The sequence below is a fragment of the Brachyhypopomus gauderio genome, chromosome 4 (assembly GCF_052324685.1).
Source record: "Brachyhypopomus gauderio isolate BG-103 chromosome 4, BGAUD_0.2, whole genome shotgun sequence".
Classification (NCBI taxonomy): domain Eukaryota; kingdom Metazoa; phylum Chordata; class Actinopteri; order Gymnotiformes; family Hypopomidae; genus Brachyhypopomus; species Brachyhypopomus gauderio.
The window spans coordinates 18561742-18585068 of NC_135214.1; the positions used below are offsets into that span (position 1 = coordinate 18561742).

Genomic DNA, 23327 nt, shown 5'->3' on the forward strand with positions numbered 1-23327 from the left:
CCGCTCGGATTACTGTTAGTATATCAATATATAGTAACGCACCGCTTTTAATGACCAGTAACGTCGACGGCGTTGTAACGACAGGAAAAGTAATTAATTATATTATCCTGTTACTGACAAAATGACGCCGTTACCTAACCTAGTGTTATTCGCAACACTGGTTAATGCTGTATTAATAATTTTCAACAGAGAATAGAATAGACCAATAGAAGCAAGCTAAGAACAATTACAATAAGATAAACGTTGTCAAACCTACTTAAACATGAAGTATAAGGGTGTAGACTAGCTCCTATGGCAGTCATCCGACCACGCAGTAAGAGAAACATGTGCTACCAGTCAAGACAGAACTTCTAGAAGAAAGGCTTGCAATACCATACCAATATCATATGTACCTGGTAATCATCAATTAGATGAAGTATCAGATATTTCAGGCATTACATTAAAGGAGAATATATGATGATTGTATAATAAAACAGAATTAAGAATAATGGTTAATAATTATTTGTTATTATTATTAGTATTATTATTGGTAAAGATATTACAACGTCATTGTTTTATTTTTAAATTTTAATTTAATTATATATTTTTTATTTAATTTAGCACTTACATTTTGTACTAGCGCACACATTTGGATAGACATAAAAAGACTAACCAGATAAATTTCCATTAAAAATGTTTCACAAATGTTTAACAGAAAAATAATTGAATTTTTTAGTCTATCGATCTATGTAAGCTATCCATCCACATTCGTTTGCCGAATTTTAGGACGCGAGAAAACTTTTATTTTGAAGTCCACGGTTTTTACTGCTTTTGCCAAAGCGTTACGTAGATACCGAGCTTCTCGATTCCAACAACGCAGTTCTTGTTTTTGTAGGTTAGCTAACTAGCTACGTAAACAGGAGCTCGAGGGGATATATTAACAAAGTTTAATTTCCATTTATTCCATCTTCGTTTTTGATAATTTGTTTTTATTTTGAGGAGAAACTCGCCTGACTGCATAACTAGCTACCTATTTTATTGATAACCAGCTAGCTAGCTCGTAAGGCTAGCTACAAAGCCATTTTATTATGGAGGACTACAACAGGCCGTCGTCGTATCTTGATGATCCCCCAAATAGCCGATTGTTTCTTGTTACCAGTAAATCCATCACCGAGGACGTAATTCGTGAACATTTTGCACCTTTCGGTGAAATTCAAGACATCTGGGTAGTAAAAGACAAACAGACGAAAGAATCGAAAGGAGTGTCGTTTGTGAAATTCGCCAAGTCTTCCCAAGCATGCACAGCCATGGAAGAGATGCACGGCAGATGCCTGGCGGAAGGAACCAAGCCCATCAAGGTGCGTACGTGTGGCAGTACGCTGCCCTGGTTTACGGCATTTTAATTTCTGGAAGCGACTTTGCAGTACCATGCTAAAGGAAGTTGGTTTTGGAGAGATTTGACGGGAAAAAATTTTTTGTAAATTTTTGGTAGATATGTAATAGAGGCCAGGATGGGTTATATACGTCACTTCTGTCGTCTCTTCTCGAACAGGTTTTCATTGCCCAGTCCAGATCTTCTGGCAGCCACAGAGACGTTGAGGATGAGGAGTTGACCAGAATCTTCGTAATGATTCCAAAAACCTTCACTGAGGACGATCTGAAAGAGACATTCAAGGTATCATTTTTACCCAAAGGCTTTAAAATGAGGTATAATTTTTGGAGGAACTGTGGGAAGGCCATTCAACATCACATAATTCATAAAAACAGAAGTGACTTGTTGAAATAATAGTAGTAACTAGTTGAAATAATATCACTATTGTTTCTTCATCTTCTCTGTATCCTATTCCCCATGATATCTCCAATGATAGACATATGGAGACATAGAGTACGCGATCATCATAAAGAATAAAACTACTGGAGAAAGTAAAGGTTTGGGCTATGTCAGATATCACAAACCCTCCCAGGCTGCCACCGCCATAGAGAACTGTGACAAAAGTAAGTCACGTGGTCATTCTTTTATTTTCTACTTCCAAGCATTAACACCACTGGTTAGTTGTATAAAGCATCTTTGATCTTTTCCATGCGTCAAGCATTCAGGGCCATACTTGCAGAACCAAGGACAAAGAACTCTTCAGCAGACACAGAGTATTTCAGCAACTCGAGATCAGACCACGCATTAAATGAGCCGGGCTTAAGTGCCTACCCTTTTGGTATGTATTAACTCCTGGACTAGTTTTTACTCATTACATTACATGCAGGATTAAGGAATATTTACCCATCGTAAGCTTAACATGTACCACATGTATAGCCTTGTATTGCCATCCTAATATAGCTGAGCTCAATTTGATTAGCTTTGCTTTTAATTGAATGTTATCTGAGCAAACTTATGGATGGATTCTGAGTTTGTTGATTTTCATTGCCAAATGCTTCTTGCTGTGGTGTGAATGCCAGGCTAAACCTGCATAACAGAAACATAAAGAAAAGCCTGCAAGTCTTAAATACTCAAGCAGATTTCAGCCTAATGTCTATCGGCCACATCTGTGGTTGTATTACAGCACACCATTGATTTCCACAAACAATATTTGTTCCCATTTGTCTTTACTTAGAAAAACAACAACAAACAGTTGTCTTGTAAAACCCTTATATTGTAAAATCCTTATAAACAGTTTAAGAAGCCTCACGGTAGCTGCCTTTGGACCCTTTTAAGTAGCTTTTATGTGTTAAAAACCTCTTTTGGTAATATAGCTAGAATTACAGTTTTATAGACCACATGTTTCAAAAGAGCTTAAACTTGCAAAGAAATGGGTAGACAGTGTAATTGGTAGAGAATTGGGCTGAACAGAAAATATAATTTTATTAGGAATGCCAATAAAGAGACATTTACACAAATGAAGCTGAAGGCTTACACCAAGGTTTCTGCATCTGTTGTGTTCTAGGAGCGGAAATGTGCAATATGGAGGTGGAAACATGATTTCGACTTAAGGGTCTAAATGTGCGGCTCAGCGAAGAGAATTTGATCCGAACTGTGTAATTTTGTTGCGGTTTATTTTAGAAAACTTTGAGGTCATTCAGTTTTGTTTTACATCTCAGACATGTGATATTAGGGAACAGGATGGCAGGTGTCTGGTTGGTTTTATTTTATTTATTTCGCTTTATTCTTTTAAATAAGGATTTAATCCAAGCAAAAGCAGTGTTAGTAATGCCAATGGCAGAGTGACGGAAGATGAGTGTGTCATGGTTCATCAGAAGCAGCGGTGATAGGCAGGTAGAAAAACCACACGCACAAAGCAGCAGAGGTGAAGTCACAATAGGCATTCAATAGAAACCATAACAACCTTTATTCATACAGAAAACAGGAAGGCCAAACCAACCTGAACATCCAAAAGACTGAAAGAAAAGAGGCTGTGAGTAGGTGACCCTGCAGTCGGCTGCTCTGCACACGTACACAGATGACGAGTGGTTGACAGAATGGACGGGGTACAAAAGCAGCTCGGTTGACTGCAGCTTAATGAGCCAGTGGAACCTCACCAGCAAAAAACCCAGCCAAAGATTGGAGAGAAGAGGCCTCTCGGCAGAAAAGAGTAGCGTGAGGAGGTGTGCGGTTCAGAGCCACCAGCCAAAACCGGTGTGAGAACATCAACCGAAACGATACACAGGCAAAAAAAAGAGTCCAGTAAAAAAGAAAGAATCCAAACTGACAGTTCTAGAAAAAATATCCAAACATGCACAGAGTAAAAGAGTCCACCACATGAACACAAAGGAGACACTAAGTCTGGTCTAGGGAGAAGCGGCAGTACAGATGCATACTGTTTTCTCAACCAAAGCTTCTCTCGTAGAGCTCAGGTGGTACTTTCAGATTTTGCTTGCTATTTGTTAAGGACGTACTCTTTTAATCTCTCGAAGAAGGTAGCTGCTAAGTTCAGGACTGCTGGGTCTGCTGCATACTGCATCGGAAAAGTAATATGAAAAGTGATAAGAAATGCGATCATCTTTTATGAACCTTGTTTTTTTATTGAAATGAACCTCCGTCGAAAGCACGTTAAGCGATGAGCACTCAGAATGTACGTCGTCCTCCAGGTGCTGAGTCTACTAGCTACACGGCCGGCGATGGCTGGAACTCGGACTTGATCACCAGATGCCTGATGGTGTCGTCGCGAGCAGCGGTCACTCAGGAGCAGGTGTATGGCCTGTTTGACCTGATCCCTGGGATGGTGTACTGCGAGATGCAGAGAGACCAGTATGGGTTTAGCAAAGGTAGCGCACTACCCACAATGCAGCATGCTCAACCACTTAGTTTGACTGTTGTTGCGCAGGTGATTCATACTGCGTTTGCACTGAAGTACATTACACATTGTATATGTGGAGGAGTTTTTCAGCAAGTTGCCTTCAGTATAAAATGAGTTTGCGCCCCCTTGCCACTGTATGTTTTGTCACTGTATTTGTGCCACGGTTTTATGGCAGCAGAGACCTAACGATGCTTGTTGTCCGCAGGCCAGGCCGTGATTCGGTACAATAACCTGGGTTCAGCCGTGTACGCTAAAGAGAAGCTGAATGGCTTTGAGTACCCACCTGGAAACAGACTGTCCGTCACTTACATCGACGATGGAGAGGATCGCACCAGGTACAGAGCTCAGCCGTTGCTGCCCTACGTTTGCAATCGACATGGTCAGAATCAAACCCTTTAATACCAGGTTTTTTCTCCACTCTCAACAGCCCAGTGGGGAAGATGGCCATGCAGCTGGTGGCGGCCCAAATGATGTCTATGGTGTGGAACGGCCCCTCTGGGCCCCAGCTAATGAAAACCACCGCGGTAAGCACTACTCTTTAAAAAGCATATGGTGGAGTCCAAGAGTTAAAAACTTAGCGTGTATTATATGCAATTACATTTGCAAGCCTACGTTTTACAGTACTGGAGTAAAAAGTCCCACTTTGGAATTTATAGCCACTGCCAAGTACTGCAACAGCAAAAGCTTTCTAAAAACAGCCGCTTGGCAGGTACATACAGCTTGCTGTCGGTGTAGTCTGTATAGAACGCTGTTGTTCTGGCTGTGCTGTATTGATGGCCAGCGTGTTATTGATGACGGCGGACTGGCTGACCTGTGGTGCGTCCTGCAGGGCTACGCAGCACCGACGGTGCCCCAGAAACTACGTGTGCAGACGGACGTGGCCCTCCCTGCTCATAAGAAACTGGCTCCTCCTGACAGCGCGGTCAAAGAGAGGCTGTTTATTATCTTCAACCCCTCACCGCTGCCAGTGGACGTGCTGGAGGATGTTTTCTGGTGTGTGTGTGTGTGTGTGTGTGTGTGTGTGGGGGGGGGGGGGGGGGGGGGTAGGTGTGTGTAGTGGCTACAGAATTAAACAGCATGTTCGAATGTCTTTGAAAGGTTTCAGATGGTCAGCTTTGATCATATTCAAAGTATATTTGTAGTATAAGGATGGAGAATTTGAGCCCAGGAAACAATAATTATACAGAGGCCACAGATTTTCTTTACGAAGCCAGTCTTTATCAGCGATGTCCGCAGGGGTTTCTTGCCCTTTTAGTCTCATTTCTTCTACTTTCTCCTGCTGCACGCCAGCACCTCCAACCAGGGAGCCGTACGCTCCCTCTGAGTGTTGCGTGAGCTGCTGCCACAGCTTTTTCAGAAGCCTCGAACATGCTTCATTGAAGCACCCTCCATGGGTGCCAGTTCAGAGCTGTGTGCTGGACCATTGGCTTCCAGTGTTTGAGTGCTTAGCAGTCATCTCCTAGGCAAACCCCCGTCTTGGAACAGTAACTGTTAAACACGGCGAGCTGATTCAGCCTACTGCATCTCCATTGTTTTCCGATGTGCATTTGTTTCAGCCGTTTTGGTTCTCTGGTGGAGGTCTACCTCGTGCCGGGCCGGAACGTCGGCTACATTAAGTACGCGGACCGGAAGCACGCGAACGACGCCATGGGCGCGCTACACGGGAAGGTGGTGAACGGGGTGAAGATGAAGGTGATGTTGGCAGACCCACCAAAAGAGGAGTCCCACAAACGCCAGAGAACCTACTGACCCTTGACCTCTGAGCAAGCAAAGACACATCACCACAGGTAGGTCATGGTAAGAAGATGGAAAAGATGTATTTTATCATCTTAAAAAAACTCCTTTATGACAGCTGTTGTGTATCAGTCTTGGATTACATAATAAAACAGGACACGTAAGTATCGCTTAAAAAGAAATCCTTAGGTCTAAAACTCAGAGGCTAATTAAAAAACATTGATGTTCCCATTTATTTACAGTATTTTATGAGTGATAAAATTTGAAAGTATTCATCCATTTCCTCACATATTATGCATCTCTACTGATTATGCCACATGTAAATGATCTTTAAAAGCAAACATATTTTAGTGAGGTATAACTCTCTTCATGATGCCTTAATGCTGTTATGACCAGGCATAAGCAGGACACTCTGCTTGTCTGGTGCAGGTCTGAGATGCAAATTATTTGTGCCATCAGCTTTTTTGTCATCTATTTTCCTCGTTTGCTGAATGGAAACTCAGGAGTGGATTAAACATATCTGTGTCGTCTTAAAATTTATTTATATGTATAATTAGTATTTAACTAATTTTGATATGCACTGTCTAGCAGCATAGCCAAGACATTCCATCATAAATCTGAAGTGTCTCTGTCACTCTGGAATAAGATCCATCCTGAGTAGAAAATTAAATCAGTGTTGTTCATTTGTGAATGAAGCAACGCTGACTGCATACTAAGCTTTTCAAAGCTATGACATCACCAAAACTAGTTTGTTGCTTTTGCTGCATAGTCCATGCACATGTGCAGTAGGCCTTGCAGGAAGACGTTCTTGTGTAACTGGTTATACTGTCTTTGTTTCTGCAGAGTTGTAAGTGACATGACGCATGACCTCGACATGACCTGACGGATTTTTACGATGACACGACCTCATAACTACGGACAGTGACTACCATGTGTGTTACCGAGGTATTAAGACCGTGCTTAACCTGACAGACCACACGTAGAGTCAGAGACTATTCACTGCTGATCCCGTGTTCGGCTCTCATGTAAATGGTCTTACTATTAATAAAAAAATGTGGACACCAGCTAAATTTGCCTCTGGGTGTTTTTCACTTTGCTTTTCTGTCATTCTTAGCTGTAGCTTATTGTTGCTTCTCTGATCATAATGCCTTGATAGTAATATAAGTTGCTTTTTTTCCCCTCAGGAATATTTTTTGGTTTTCAAAGGTTATGTAAAGATTGATGGCAGGCACAACACCGATGTGCAGGAGACATGAGGTTTATATCTCCTCGCGGTGTAAAACATATATAATGGTTTTTTCCCTAGCCCCTCTGTATTATTTCCATTTATGCATTGCCTTTATATGGCGTTTGGTACAAAGTCTGTGTTAGCGGCTTTTCTAATTGGAAAAGTTTTACATGTCATATTACCACATCATTTGGTAGGTAGGTGATATATTTACTCTAATTTGCCATATATGCTACTATTATATTGGCAATGTTAACCCTCTCTCTGATCAGTTTGCTGCATCCTGTGATTAGAGTTTGTCCACACAGTGTAATGGTTTCCTTACTCGATTAGTATTAAATATATTATTACTGTAACTAAGAACGTCGGATCCATATAACAACCCATCATTATGTTCAGCGTGAGACCTGCGTTGGGACTCTGCTCTCCACAAGGTGGCAGATTGTTTAGTCAGTATAATTAAAGCTGTCTCATAATGATGTTTGATGCTTTCTGTGTGTGTGCAGCTGTAATGAAGAAAATCTTTGTATTTGCAGTTTGACAGCTTAAGAATTAGCCACGATTAAACAGAATTGACCAATTAGTTCATCTAAAATAGTCATCTATAATCACTGCGATTATGTTGCTTTCAAAAAATGTATTCAGGTTAACTTCCTAAACATTTGAACTGTTAAAAATGAAAAAGGAATCTAATTAGAATGGTTTTCCTAGTGGTACTACCAGACACATTTGTTCATTTGGAAATGGTGACTGGCTGGTTATGACGATGTTTGAAGCGTAAATGCAAAATACTTAGAATAAATAATTTGGTGAAAATAGACAGACCATATACAGGAGTCAACGTATTTATTCTTAATATAGGCTTGAAGACCTAATATATATTTTTAATGCGATGCTTTTTACACCGTTGGCATTATACGAATCATGACAAACTCCGGCTCCGTGTTTTATGTTGGACCTGTAGCGGATCCGGGGCGAACCAGTCCGGTCTTTACATCAGGCCCTGGTTACCCTTACCGCAGGGAGGAGCGTGGAGAAGCATCCGTCTAGATGCCTTCAAATTCAACCATACACAGCACTTTACCGACTTGATCGACCTCATTTGGGAAAAAACCTCTTTACTAGAATAGCAATGTTTCTCAAATGGGATAACCGGGGAAACAGCCTTTTGCTGACAGAAGAGTAAAAACAATCGGCTATAATTACAGCATCCGGAACTCACAGCATCGGTTTTATGCGCAAGAAGATGGTCAGTTCACCTAACGGTTGGTATGCAGCTCTAGTGATGCTTGACTTCCTCCAGCGCCTTTACCATCAATTTTATTCACATGACTATTTATCTAGCGCATTTTTTGGTAAATCATTTTCCTTGTGTCATTGCTTAACAACATGTGTGTTTTGTTCATTTATAATCTGATTAGTGTAAATGACATTAAATTACAGGTAGTGAATTTTCTAGACTAAGCGTTCTGTTAGCTTCATTAAAAAAATCACTATAACAAAATCTGCCGATCTGTTGCCGTAGTGAATTATCCGTGTAATCGGGAATTCACAGCGTTTGTGTTGCATTAGGCAGGTTAACTGAGGAGGGTTGTAACTGGTGACTTGTGTCCATATACCTGTCCATCTGTGTCACTTCCAACCTCTAATAATCTTACTTTAGTGTTGCAGGAGTGCCAGGTTATTGTGGATTTCTTGAACCAAATATTGACAGTCATTCATTTAGATGAAAGTGGTCCCACGGTGGGCCCTAGCAGTGCTGTGTAACATGATGAAGTTACTTCATGTAACTTCATGTAACAGCGTGGCCCCCGTGAAGTGAGCACTTCATCCTAGGAGTCCTAAACCAAGGTCAAGCACTGACATTGCAGTGTCAATCTATTGTACACTCCAACCATTCCTAACACTGCCCTTCTAACGGTCGTGGATTGAGAGAGTTTTCATTTAACTGTACGTGCAAACCATGGAGGTCAGTTTTAATATAGTTGGGAGCGAAAGTACAAAGTCTTCTGTAACATGTTTTGTCCTGTGTGTGCTGTCTCATCAAATACCAATAACAAGTGGCATTGTATTACACCAAGAACTAGAAATGCAAAAAAACTTTAGAGAGCTTAGGGTGAGATTGTACTGTTGTCCTTAGATGACTGAAACAGTAGCGTACTGTATGGTTGTGACTGAAGTAAAAACAGACAAGCTCACAAACTTACTTGACTTTGCTTACGGTTCAGCTACAGGGCGGTTTATAACTGCTTTAATTTCAGTGCAAATAATAAAATATTCTGACAAACTATTAAGCCCAATGCTACACCAGTTGGAGGGACATCACATTGTTCTAAAGTTACAGTTTATGTAAATCTGCACTCTAGCCCATGTAAGGTAAACCAGGCAACTGAGTCTGACCCTTATACATCTTTTTAATTATGTAATATAGGAGAGTGTCACCATCACCATGGACACAGACTGTTTGACCAATCACACTGCAGGTGTGGTGAGTCAGGAACACCTCTAATGGTTTACACACAACAGTGGGTGGAGTGTGGCTCCTTCCTGCATGCGCCCTGTAGGTGTATTTATCCTTATTTTGACAAATGGAGATGTCTCCTGGAACAGTTTGAATCCAGGAAGGGTTTTTTTTTACAGGCACACAGTGCGTTTCACAATGTATGGGTTCTTTAATGATTTTTCTGTTAGCAAAATCTTTCAGAAGGTAGCAGGGTGTGGTAGCCCAGTGTCATCGTGAAATCCTCAACTCATTTGACTGTGTAAGATACTTAATGCTCTTTGTCACTGCCTGTGTGTTAACGTATGTTTTAATCCAGGAATTTTTATTCTAAGGGATGTGCGTGCACGCACACACACACACACACACACACACACACACACACACACACACACACACACACTTGCAAGTCATTATGAGGCTAACTGCTCCTATAACCGTTAACAAACTTACTTGTCGATGTTCCGGTATCGGCAACCTAATTCCAACAGGTCTGAGACCAGTGTTTGTACCTGAGCTCTCAGGAGGACAAGGGTCAGGATTGTTGTTATTTATTTATGTGCAGATTTATTGCCGTTGAACCCTTAACCCCAAATGGATCAATTGATTGCCTTCACTTGATGCTCTGCATTGAAAATCAAGGTGGAAGCTTGTCTTCTCAGTTGGTCTTTATGTGGCATTGAAAGGTTCAGAAAACAGTAATTACTCTCACATGGTCTTTGTACTGGAACAATGGACGTGTATTCTCCTGAAGCATTTCCTCAGCTCTTATACCACAGAGAATGTTCACTCCTCACATTGTTGCATCCCACAACTGATTCATGAAGGGTTCCTCTTAACATTAACTGTTAGTTCTCCTGGTTGTTTTATGTAATAGGTCTATGTGGAATTCTCGTCAGCCTTCTGTGTGTTGGATTAGTACTTTTTTGTCATTTTGGTAAAATGTCAGTTGGCCAAAGTTCTTAATTTAGCCTTTGAGCACTGCTATCCGAATCACATTTTAATTAGATGCCTTCCTCTAACACCTAACTCTGACAGACAATGTCTATGAAATACTAATTTCCTGGCTCTAGTATCTTGGAAGTGTGAATAAAATGCAAACAAGGATTTAGGGATATATGGACTAAGTCTTGACTTGTAGAGGAGATCTATAGATACTGGAGTTGCTCTACTCTCCTTCTTCTGAGACTATGAAGGTAATCTGCAGGGCAAAATACTGTCTGTGTTTCAGACTCTGAAGCTGTCACACATCCTGATTAGAAGGTTTTGCTTGTAAGCAGGGCTGTATTTATGATTATCATTGATAGCTTCACAGAAGATCTCCACACAGAATGCAGATGGCGTCACTTTGTGCAGCTCATGGTAGACCATGAAGAACACTGACTTTCCTCCCTGTCTAAATGTTAATAGTTGCAAAAAGATAATTTTTTGTGCATTGACAGCATAGGGAAGCACATATGTGAATTGTGACCTGGTATGTGAGGGGAACAGAGGTGGAAAGATCTTTGCTGAGATCAGTTTCAAGGAGAGCTATAAGAAGCTTTCCTCATCTCTCAGAACATCTCTCATAGTCATTGGCAAACTGTTGCTTCTGTCTTAATACAGGCATTAGTTTTAGTGAAGGGAACCCTCCCAGAGTTATATGTGCATGATTTCACTCAGCTGATTGGCTGCTACTATGGAGGTTATGAAGTATGGTCTTGTACGTGAAGCAAACTTCACATGTTCCTCTTTCAAGGTTCTCAGAGTAATACATATTTAAAGAAGTCTGATCTGGTGTCAATTTGGTATTTGTTCCTGTTGGTTAGCCTAGGTTTAATATTTGGGTCAAATAAAATTGAACTGTGGTCAACATAGAAAAAGCAAATTCATACTAGTCCTTTTACTGACATAGGACTTTGTGTGTGTGTGTGTGTGTCTGTGTCTGTGTCTGTGTCTGTGTGTGGTAAAATGCTTTTAAAACACCATGCCTAGCTCTTTTTGACACCATGTAGGTCTAATCTCACTCAGTCCTGAAAACTAAAATTAGACAAGTGAAAAATAGCCCTTTCCCCTCTGCATCCAACTCCCCTTGTGTACTGCGTGTACTACAAAGTATGTGCGTGTGTGTGTGTGTGTGTGTGTTTCGACATGAGGACAGCAGCATTGATCCATGTCGTGGGCTCATTTTGCTGTGACATGCGATGTGCTAAAGCTTCCAGTCAGTGTGGTAGGTCTGATATTCCGTCTCATCTCTGGCCATCGGATGCTTTGTTTTGGTGCTGTGCAATCTCACGCACACTCCCGACTCTAATGGCTTATATATCAAGGTCTTCATGAGTCATCTATCTTAGTGCAGGGCGAGCACAAGAATGGGCCACATTGCTTGTCAGCTGTGTGGTCACGTGAGCACCACAGAAGCTGTCAGTGTGGTGTGACGTAGGTGGATACTTTTTAAGGACATACATTAGTAATGAGCGTTTGTGTTAATGAATTGCACACGACCGAGCTGCAAGATCTATTAATATGCAATTAGCCTAATTATGCTGCCATACTGGAACCTGACACTCACTAGAATCGCAACCTCCGCACAGGGAGAGACAAGGAAAATGCTGATTCAGAATGACATACGTGTCAACAACAGGATACATCTGTATGGGTCTTACCCTGAAGAAACGTGCTCCCTAAGCACTCCTTCGCTAGACAAACATTACAGCCAGCTACACTCGCGCGCACAGACAAAGAGTTGCATCAATAATTGAAAGCGTCCCACCAGGTCTCCGAGCTCGGAGCCAACACCCCGACCACAACGGCAGGTGAGAGCACACAGGAACAAACGTAGGATCCTGTCGTTGGGGTGCAGCGTGTGTGCGTCGTTATCTGGTTCCTCTCCGGGATTCTGCTGCTTCCCCTTTTGGTTTGCAGCTTTTCAGGCAACACCAGAGTCAAAACGTGTTTATGACACTGAAACTCACTTTGCAGGGTTTGATTGATATTGTACTAGAAGAACAATGTCCTGATTGCCATCGGTTGTCCTTACTGATGGCTGTGTGACTATGATGCAACACACGGAGTCTCCCTCTCTGGGCATAATTAGTGATCACTGATCTTAATGTTCTCCTCTAAATGCTGTGATTATAGCTTAGAGAGCACTACCACACCCATGCAACACAGTACACACATATGCATGCACATACACATATACACACAGAAAACCATCAGGGACAATATAATGAAATACAAAAATGAAATTCAGGTATGAACAAATATACTCATGCAGTGATGGCAACATGGAAAATGTCTTTCTGAAGCATGCAGAATATTGCTTCACGATTAATTGCAACATTCTGTCTCAAATTCTAATGTGCCAAACGTGATATAGCTTGTTCTGCCTTGCGAGAGCAGACCCAGCAATATCTTAAGCTGTGGCAATAACAGTGTCTGCCCTGTGGTCACTGACCATATTTTCTGGCCTTAAATTATTATTATTTTGTTTATTATAGTTATAATATAGTTATTATAATGATGATAATATTCAAGACTTTTTGACTCTGTACAAGACTCTGTACACTATGACCAACAAATCATATCATGTGATATACTGTAGGTAATTTCATATCCAGATAACAATAAAAATGATGAATCACATATTTGTACAAATTCAGAAACTGAATAGTTTATATACAATGACCACATGGAAAGACCAGTTTCTTTCAGGAAGATTGAAAAGTCAGCTAGAAAATATTGGCTTAAGCAAGCTCTTTAGCTATCAACAACCCAATATTCATTTTACTTGCAAAATATTGGATCAGGATTCTGCTTGATTTGGCAACTCTTCTGAAATATTAAAATTCAGCCAACCAGCAGGATCAACTCACCACAATATCTTGACAAGACACGCACTGGGCAAACTTGTCACCTGTTTCTTCACTACTGACTGAAAATTGTCACTGCATATTTTCAATAGTTTGGAATCTCCCTTCAAACCCCAGAACAACTAAGTCTTCTCTGCGGGGAACTACTAGGTTGTTGTACACACACACTCACACACACACACACACACACACACACACACACACACACACACACACACACACACACACACACACACACAGATAGATAAGCGATTCTCTTATATAACAGTAAGCTGTATTTTAGTAGTTTATTGAGCCAGTCAGTTAAAGCTTGTTTCCAACTACAAATCTATTTATGATGCAGATGCAACAGCAAGTGCTGGAGTGGACTGTGAATTACACTAAGTAATGATGTGAATGCCTGGAACACATTGCCATAGTCAGCTGTGTGTGTTTGTGTGTGTGTGTGTGTGTGTGTGTGTGTAGCTGCAAACCTGTCGCACTCAATTCTGAAACCCAAAAATGATTCTCCCTTTAGCAGTCGCACTTAATTAGCACAGACAGGAGCGCAACAGTGTAGTAGAGTAGAGTTGTCATCTATTGAGCAACAGGTGACCTACCATTTTCAGTGGTACCACTACTGGTTTATTTGGCAAACCTGACGTGGTTGTTTGTGTATGAGAGAGAGATGGAGAGACCTGTGTTGTGTTTCATGTAAGTGATTTGTGCCAGTTATTTCCTTTGAGACAGCCATTGAACATTTTCAGTACTGATTGTGCAACTGTATGTCGCCATGTTTGGGGGAGACTTGTCTGTAGTTTTGGGATTCTAAGGCCTGTCCCTCTGATACCTGTTCTGGGAAAGGCCCTGCAGGACAGCAGAGCAATTAGGCTGCTTACAGCTACAGGCAGTCCACAGCACAGCGGTGGAGACCTAAAATAGTCTTATAGTGTACCATACTACTGTAAAGCCACAATACATTCTTACATTGCTTGATTTTGCTTATTTTGTTTTGCAATTTTTTCCCCCATTAAGAGCCTTTAAAATCCAAAACATTATTTCCTACTGTACATATTTCTCTGTTGCAACTATTTCAACATTTCTGTCATGTGCATTCCCCCCTACACACACCTGCTGATAACCTTTACAGTGAGATATAGATATAGAGATAAAGAACCCTAAAATTGTTCTGCCTGGAGCTCTTTTAACCAGTGTGTAATAAATGAGAGCTTTTCTCCTCTGTGCAAGATGTCCTCTGGGTCTAATTAATCTGGACAGGGTCCTGCTCCTACTGCATGGCTAATCAATACCGTTACAGAGTGAAGGGCTTATAATGCATCATGCTCCTTCTCTCTCATACATGCAGACATTTCATTCTCACAACACACAACAGTGACCTAAGCTGGCTGCTCCCTGTCAGTGCACAGTTCAGACATAGCATAGCTAGGACACAGCTAAGACACAGCACAGCAAAGACACAGCACAGCTAGGACACAGCTCAGACATAGCACAGCAAGGACACAGCTCAGAGATAGCACAGCTAGGACACAGCTCAGAGATAGAACAGCTAGAACACAACTCAGACATAACACAGCTAGGACACTGCTAAGACACTGCACAGCTAGGACACAGCTAAGACACAGCACAACTATGACACAGCTCATACAAAATACAGCCTATACTCACTCACAGCTCACTTTTGTGTTGCCTTTAGCTTACTGTACATGTGTTTCAGTGTTGGTAATCTTATGCAAGAAATAACTTTATTTGGAATCACTTTCGCCATCTTCACTATTTGCACAAAGTCTTCTTTATATGCACTGACTTGTTATGCTCACCCACTCCCTTACAGTAATCATTGTCCTCATTGTCCATGTGGTTTCTAAAGTAGAGCAGGAGTTTTGATGGTACTTTTGCTAAAAATAACACCGCTGTGCCATTAGGAGGGTGGCTTGCTGTTGACTGAGGCTGTTCACACAGAACAATTTGAGGGAAAATATTAATTGCAATTTTCTGACCAATATTACTTTAGTATTATTTTCTGTAAGGTCCATATAGTTTCAAACATCTACTTAGATAAAGTTAAACTTTATGTGAAGTTCTGATCTGAAATTTCACATTTCGCTTTTTATTTTAGCGCTTTTACAAAAGCATTACAACTTCTGACATTATAGAACAATCTGGAAAGAAAGAAAGCTATAAAAAATGAGAATCTCAGTAATTGCCTTTTAACACAGACTGACTGTCAAAAAGTGAGCAGCATAACACCCAACCGTTTATATATACTTAAGGAAGAACAGAGCAACTTCTTACCTTCAGTAGCTGTCATACAAATCTTGAAGTGAATGCAGTGAAATATGTTGGCTTATTCAAGATGAAAATGTGACAAGGTGGTGGGAATTTATACTCTACTTAAAGTGCATTGATGATTAGATCTTATGATTGAAGGGACCATTTGAGGTGTTTGAGTTCATCCTGGTTGATAAAACCACTCAATTTGTTCAATACTGTGTAAGGGAGCGTTTTTATCTTTGAACATGGGAACACCATCAATGATGAAGCAGTATTTGATGCATGCTTGTTCTGCACAATGCCTTCATCTTCCTTCTACTGGTTTTTCAAACCCTAAGGAAAGCAGCATAAAAGAAAAGACTCATGGCTGATTGGACCACAGCTGATCCATAGCTCAGGGGTCCAGGTTTGGTGCTCCTGGTTAACTGCTTTGTGCTCCTGGGATTCCAGACGTCCGAGTTTTGTTGAGACAGGGTTACGGTTTTAGCATTGGTCATCTGTGCTGTGAAGTGTCTGACTGCCCTTGGTGGTGATCTTTATCTTGTTATGTGCTGGTACAGGTTGGCCATGTTTTGAATATGACTTCCCTTTGCATGTTGCTGGTAAACATGAGGGTGGGCTCAGAATTGGGATACTTATAGTGTCAAGATAGATAATAAGATAATATTGCCAGGATTGATTAATTAGGTATCTGTTCGCACTTTCCATATGTCACATGTTAAGGTAAGTCGTGCTTGACTTGCCTGTAGAATAATATTGCTTTTGTTACAGAACTGCCAAAGTGGTTCGAATAATTTTTGCATAGAGCTCAAAGGTGTTTTGCAAAATGGTTTGGCCCATTGCAGAGGCTGGCGATTGTAGTGTTTGCATACATGGGTTTCATGGTTTCATGGATCAGAGAAAACAAAGGTAAAGTTGCAGACACTGAGAGTCTTGGACAGAGACAGACTGGGCTCTTGTCTGAGAATGAGTGCACATATCCTGTCTGCTCAGCGGAGATTGGGTGAGGTGGGGGTGGGGGTGCTATACATATCTGAAATATTTCTGAGCATTTTACATCACATGGTTTATTGCTTTTTGGTAGTCAGAGGCAAATGAGGACAGATTCTGTACTTTAAGACCGTCTCAGTCTCTATTTTACTGTACTAAAACTTAAAGAAAGTAATATTTGCCTAAGCACTTTACTGCCCCACTTTGTGGCAATGGTTAATAAATTGTCCTTGTTCATTTTAACCCAATTATTATCCCTCTCTCCCCCTCCCCTCCTGCATTTTAGGTGAGGAGACGACAGTTTGCCTTCTGATTTCCTTCTGAGGTGCCTTTGGTCATGCTGTTCACTAGCTGTGAGAGCAGACCGTGAGGCGACAGAGAGAGACAGTGGGACAGAGAAAGACAAAAGAGAAAGAGAGAGAGAGACACCTGCCTTGGTCATTATGTCGCACCACCATTCGCGAGGACACCAGGGCCGTGCAGGCAGCATGGAGGAGAGGAGTGCCACGCCTATCCACAAGACCTCCACCCCCACGCACAAGAGCGCCTCCTCTTCCTCCTCATCCCAGAGGGACAGCAGACAGGTACGTCTGGTCCGAGGTGGGCCGTCTACTCCGGAGGGGAGAGAGGAGGGGAGGGAGGAGGGCACCTGTCTGAAGTGAGCTGTGAAAGTTGTTTTTACTTGGCAAAGTTCAGGATTTCAATGAAATGCGTGTTTTCATCTGCTATTGCATAATGTGGATCACTCTGGACACTTACTCTGGACACTCTGAACACACTCTGGACGTTCTTAGTCGTTTTTTAATAGCCATTCGACTTTGACTATTCCAATTCCTCGAACAGAGTAATGCAGGGGCAAGAAACTGAACATGGGGACATAGATCAGATTAGATGTCACAACAAATAGTGCAGAAGTAAAAAGTGTCCTCATTCAGAGATGTGGAAATTCCCCGCGTGTTTTACTGTTTGCGTGATATATGGCATGATCCACATTCTGTCCTGATTTTCATGATGTTAGTGATTCCTAATGCAAAACTGCCACCTGATTCTGTCCAACGATAAATGTCTCGGTAAGAAGCTGATGTGGATTGCATGATCTTTTATCTGACAATATTTGTCATCAACAATCAAGTTCTGCACAACACCCATATAACTAACTGACAAATTTATTTAAAAGCCACAGATTTTTTTGTTTCATGGTAATCTTTGCAACTGCAATATTAAGTGTTACAAAAGACAAAACTATAGACAGACAGTTTATAGACTGAGGAGGGATATAGTTTTGCTGCTTTGATAGGATTTGAAGGAAGAACTGAAGTAATCAACTTGTTGTGCTGGTCCTGTCCTGGTTAAATGTATAAATTCATCACTTTTTAATGTAACTGGCAGCGTTCAGTGTTCGTCCCAAGTGAATGTAGCATGGTGGTAAGTTGACACTGGTCCACAAATGATCGCAACAGTAACTTTATGAATAGTTAAATGCCATATCGCACCTTTTGTGTGCCGAAAACCTTCAGGTTTTGTCAGTCTGACTCACTATGACTTGAGTCATATTGTCCAGTGTATGTCCAGTATGGGAACTTCAGTTTTCTTCCTTCTGTTTGCTGATCTGTGTTTCATGCGTTGCATTTATTTGTCTATCTTGCACATTCTCAGACTGCATTTGTGGACATGTTCTCAACAAGGTGGCCAGCATGCAGAGGCCTGTTAAACACGCTGGCCGAGCAGGTTCAAAGCTGGTCTGAATACAGCAGTTTATGCACAGTCACTTGCACCACCCCCAGCATTCAGACTCTGGGCCAGTCTCAGAATAGCAACACTTGATGTCTCTCATAAACCTGCTCATTTATCGTGTGGTTAATCAGAACGAGAACCATCAGGCCCTTCTCACACACTCATTCACCCAGCGATCAAATGGATAAGACGTAGATACGCAAACACTCTCTCACCTTTTTCCGCTAAGCAATTTGTTGGACTTTCTGCCTGTGGTATTTGTCATATACTAATGTTAGGGCTACAGATCGTATTCATTAAAATTCCTGTAGTAGATATGATATGATACAACGAACGTTTGTCTTATTTTGTCTTATTTTGGTCTTTTCTTTGCCGTCTTCCGTCTGTCATCATGTTGCATGTGTGGAATCATACGTCTGTTCTTTGTCTAAGCTATTCCATTCACTCATTGCATTTTTTGGGTACAACATTTGTGTCTATTCTAATTCTATTAATAACTTTGTGAATCACTTCTAGCTGGCATGTGGCTGGATGTAAAAGCTGTGTGTGGGTTCATTGTAAAGCGACCCCGGTACCTCCAGAGACGCTGTTTAAATATGACTAACTTCATTCATTTCACGTGGACACTAAAGGGTTAAAGGCACGTGCTTCGTCTGGATTTGTGTGTGTGTGTGTGTGTGTGCGTGCGTGCGTGTGTGTGTGTGTGTGTGTGTGTGTGTGTGTGCGTGCGTGCGTGCGTGCGTGCGTGCGTGCGTGCGTGCGTGTGTGTGTGTGTGTGTGTGTGTGTGTGTGTGTGTGTGTGTGCGTGCGTGCGTGCGTGCGTGCGTGCGTGCGTGCGTGCGTGTGTGTGTGTGTGTGTGCGTGCGTGTGTGCGTGCGTGCGTGTGTGCACCTCGCAGCTCTCGGATGTGAGCGCGTGTAAAATGCATGAGAGGAAAAGAGAGTTTGACCGCTAGCATGTCCATGAGGAGGGAACAGGAAGGAAACGCACCCTCGCTCCTTCTCCCAGTCTCCATCTTCTCTCCTCCACCTTTTCTCTCCTGCATTCTTTATTTCTCAAATTCTCCCTGGTGTGTCTTTTGGTGGTCTTGTCTCCCTCTCTTTCTGTCTCTCTGTCTGTCTTTCTTTTTCTCTCCATTTCCGTCTCCCCCTGTGTCCGTGTCCTTCAGTGTCATTTATGGAGACTGGTAGACGTGAGACTCGAGTGAGAGAGAAAACGAGCCCCTTGTAAATATGCTGATCTGCTGTGCACACTTGGAATGAACAGAACAGAACTGATTCCCATGGAGAAGCTCCCCACTGGTGCCCTGAAATGGTGAATGAATAGTAATTATTTAACATGCCCATGTTACAAAATGAGAAATGTGCCTGTGTTACAGTGTGTGTGTATGTGCGTGCGTGAGAGATTTAATGGGACCACACGCTGTCAGATCAAAGGTGTATGATGGCTGCGGTATTGCAGTCAGAGAGTTTCCCACGTCTCCCGGCTGTGGGGGAAGTCCTGGTTCTCGTAGTCGCAGGGGGAGCCCTCCCGCTCACCAAGCTACCTCGCACACTACAGTCTGACACAAGAGTGCAAAATGGAGGGGAAGCCGCCATTCTCTCTGCGTCTGCCACAGTCTGCTGTCTGGATTGGCGGTGATGGTTCGTCAGTCCCCCAGCCGTCAGGCATAAATATTGTGGCACAAGAACACCTGCCACAATATTTATTCCCTTCGTTTGCACATTCGCTCCACGTTTCCCTGTCAAATGAGATTTATCTAACAGCACTAGACTACAATGATTTTCCCATTAGTGACACATAGACAGGCCCTCGCAGGGCTTAAGGCTTCTGTCGTGCCAGGGTTGCAATGCAACTGCAGTGCAATGCAAACTGCTCAGTAGCACCAAAAATGGTGAAAAAAATCCAAACGGTTGGCACACAGCCAGAGCTGGAGCTGGCTCCTTCCTCCTCCGTACCGTGAGAACTGGGTTGTGATTTTGCTTTTGAGCATGTGGTCAAGTCCCAGCAGATGGGAAAGATGGCAGAGCGTAGTGATGAACAGGCTCTGTGCTGGTGAGTGTCCTTGTAAATTAGGATCCCACCTCAGTAACGGACCTGCTGAACCTTGGAGCTACAAAAGGCAAGTGGTCTGGGCCAACAGGACAGCAAGTCGTGTATGTGGGCCTGTGTGAGAGAGAGAGACAGGTCAGTGGTGTATGAGGGCCTGTGTGTGAGAGAGAGACAGGTCAGTGGTGTATGAGGGCCTGTGTGTGAGAGAGAGACAGGTCAGTGGTGTATGAGGGCCTGTGTGTGAGAGAGAAACAGGTCAGTGGTGTATGAGGGCCTGTGTGTGTGAGAGAGAGACAGGTCAGTGGTGTATGAGGGCCTGTGTGTGTGAGAGAGACAGGTCAGTGGTGTATGAGGGCCTGTGTGTGTGAGAGAGACAGGTCAGTGGTGTATGAGGGCCTGTGTGTGAGAGAGAGACAGGTCAGTGGTGTATGAGGGCCTGTGTGTGAGAGAGAGACAGGTCAGTGGTGTATGAGGGCCTGTGTGTGAGAGAGAGACAGGTGAGTGGTGTATGAGGGCCTGTGTGTGTGAGAGATACAGGTCAGTGGTGTATGAGGGCCTGTGTGTGTGAGAGAGACAGGTCAGTGGTGTATGAGGGCCTGTGTGTGAGAGAGAGAGACAGGTCAGTGGTGTATGAGGGCCTGTGTGTGAGAGAGAGACAGGTCAGTGGTGTATGAGGGCCTGTGTGTGAGAGAGAGACAGGTCAGTGGTGTATGAGGGCCTGTGTGTGAGAGAGAGACAGGTCAGTGGTGTATGAGGGCCTGTGTGTGTGAGAGATACAGGTCAGTGGTGTATGAGGGCCTGTGTGTGTGAGAGAGACAGGTCAGTGGTGTATGAGGGCCTGTGTGTGAGAGAGAGAGACAGGTCAGTGGTGTATGAGGGCCTGTGTGTGAGAGAGAGACAGGTCAGTGGTGTATGAGGGCCTGTGTGTGAGAGAGAGACAGGTCAGTGGTGTATGAGGGCCTGTGTGTGAGAGAGAGACAGGTCAGTGGTGTATGAGGGCCTGTGTGTGAGAGAGAGACAGGTCAGTGGTGTATGAGGGCCTGTGTGTGAGAGAGAGACAGGTCAGTGGTGTATGAGGGCCTGTGTGTGTGAGAGAGACAGGTCATTGGTGTATGAGGGCCTGTGTGTGTGAGAGAGACAGGTCATTGGTGTATGAGGGCCTGTGTGTGTGAGAGAGACAGGTCATTGGTGTATGAGGGCCTGTGTGTGTGAGAGGCCACCACTCTTCCCTCTTGTGTTATGGGAAGTACTGAAAGGCAGTTCCCAGCATCATCACTGAGTGATGAATTTTTTATTTGGCTTCCTGCCATGCACTGTGTGTATATGTCCAGACACACACACACACACACACAACCTTATGAGGAGTGTGAATAGTCTGCTGTATTGGAGCATGGCTCTTCCCCATGTAGCACTAAGAGAACCAGGTGGAGTTGGTGTGGTGGTAGAACACAGCAGAGCCAGGTGGAGATGGTGTGGTGGTAGAACACAGCAGAGCCAGGTGGAGATGGTGTGGTGGTAGAACACAGCAGAGCCAGGTGGAGATGGTGTGGTGGTAGAACACAGCAGAGCCAGGTGGAGATGGTGTGGTGGTAGAACACAGCAGAGCCAGGTGGAGATGGTGTGGTGGTAGAACACAGCAGAGCCAGGTGGAGATGGTGTGGTGGTAGAACACAGCAGAACCAGGTGGAGATGGTGTGGTGGTAGAACACAGCAGAACCAGGTGGAGATGGTGTGGTGGTAGAACACAGCAGAGCCAGGTGGAGATGGTGTGGTGGTAGAACACAGCAGAACCAGGTGGAGATGGTGTGGTGGTAGAACACAGCAGAGCCAGGTGGAGATGGTGTGGTGGTTGATTCTGTGGAAATGATGCTGTGGCGTTTGTATTTATAGATTCCATTTTCTCTTAAAGATTCCCCAAGGAACATTTGTCCTTTCTCTGGGCTTCACATGTGCACCTGTGATGTTGATTCATTGCTGTGTGTGTGTGTGTGTGTGTGTGTGTGTGTGTGTGTGTGTGTGTGTGTGTGTGTGTGTGTGTGTGTGTGTGTGTGTGAATGAACCTCAAGAGAGTCTTATGCTTTGTGTACGTAGTTTACAGATGTAAGCATGAATGCTGTAGAACATTTTCTAATGGAATATTAATCGTGCCATTACTGCACTGTTGTGAAAACCCTTTGAAAGCCTCGTGAGAGCTGTGAATGAAACCATACCAAACTTGACTTACACCACATAACCTCGTCGTCTAGGAGCGAGTGACACAGGTGGACCGCGAACAGCAGCAACAACAACAAAAACACTCACTTGCCTAACGAACCCTTGTCATCATGCATACAAAGAGAGACACCTGTCCTTTAGCTAATGTGTATACACAGAGCTTACTATAGTGTGGATGTGTGAAGGGACATCCTGCTTACATCTGCCGTTGGGGGAGAAAGAACAGGAAGGTGGATGACAAAAATGTGTGAATCCTTCCCAACAAACCTGCTATCCATTACAAAAAACACCTGGTAGAGCATGAAATTATTCACTAAACAGTCTCCAGACCTCGGAGCGAACACCAAAAACGCTCCCCTCCCCCCAAAGCGACTCCAAGGTGGGTCCTTTTTGTACCCCAGGGCGCAGTCCTCGTCAGGAAGCAGAGCGTCTGGCTGAAAGACACAAGGGCACGGCCGGACCTCACGGATGACACAGTTGCTTCC

The 23327-nt window shown here is 43.1% G+C and overlaps 2 protein-coding genes across 10 annotated transcripts in view; both read left to right on the plus strand.

The window, feature by feature from the left end:
* Nucleotides 1–817: 817 nt before the first annotated feature.
* Nucleotides 818–7069, plus strand: rbm45 (RNA binding motif protein 45). 2 transcript variants are annotated; one of them, XM_077002863.1, is made up of 10 exons: nt 818–1337; nt 1532–1654; nt 1848–1974; nt 2070–2189; nt 4057–4233; nt 4471–4600; nt 4693–4789; nt 5095–5258; nt 5822–6052; nt 6843–7069. In XM_077002863.1, the coding sequence occupies exons 1-9, from the start codon at nt 1068–1070 to the stop codon at nt 6012–6014; spliced, it is 1401 nt and encodes a 466-aa protein (XP_076858978.1). In that variant the 5' UTR covers nt 818–1067; the 3' UTR covers nt 6015–6052; nt 6843–7069. The 2 variants fall into 2 exon arrangements, with proteins under 2 accessions (XP_076858978.1, XP_076858977.1); XM_077002862.1 differs by having other exon boundaries at nt 5822–7069.
* A 1170-nt stretch (nt 7070–8239) lies between these two features.
* osbpl6 (oxysterol binding protein-like 6) overlaps nt 8240–23327 on the plus strand; it is a 47979-nt gene continuing 32891 nt past the window's right edge. For 7 of the 8 annotated variants that reach the window (XM_077002864.1, XM_077002867.1, XM_077002869.1 and 4 more), the window contains exons 1-2: nt 8240–8492; nt 17129–17426. In XM_077002864.1, the coding sequence (XP_076858979.1) occupies nt 17286–17426 (141 nt within the window). In that variant the 5' untranslated portion in view covers nt 8240–8492; nt 17129–17285. The remainder of the gene's footprint in view (nt 8493–17128; nt 17427–23327) is intronic. The other variant, XM_077002865.1, reaches the window with a different exon arrangement.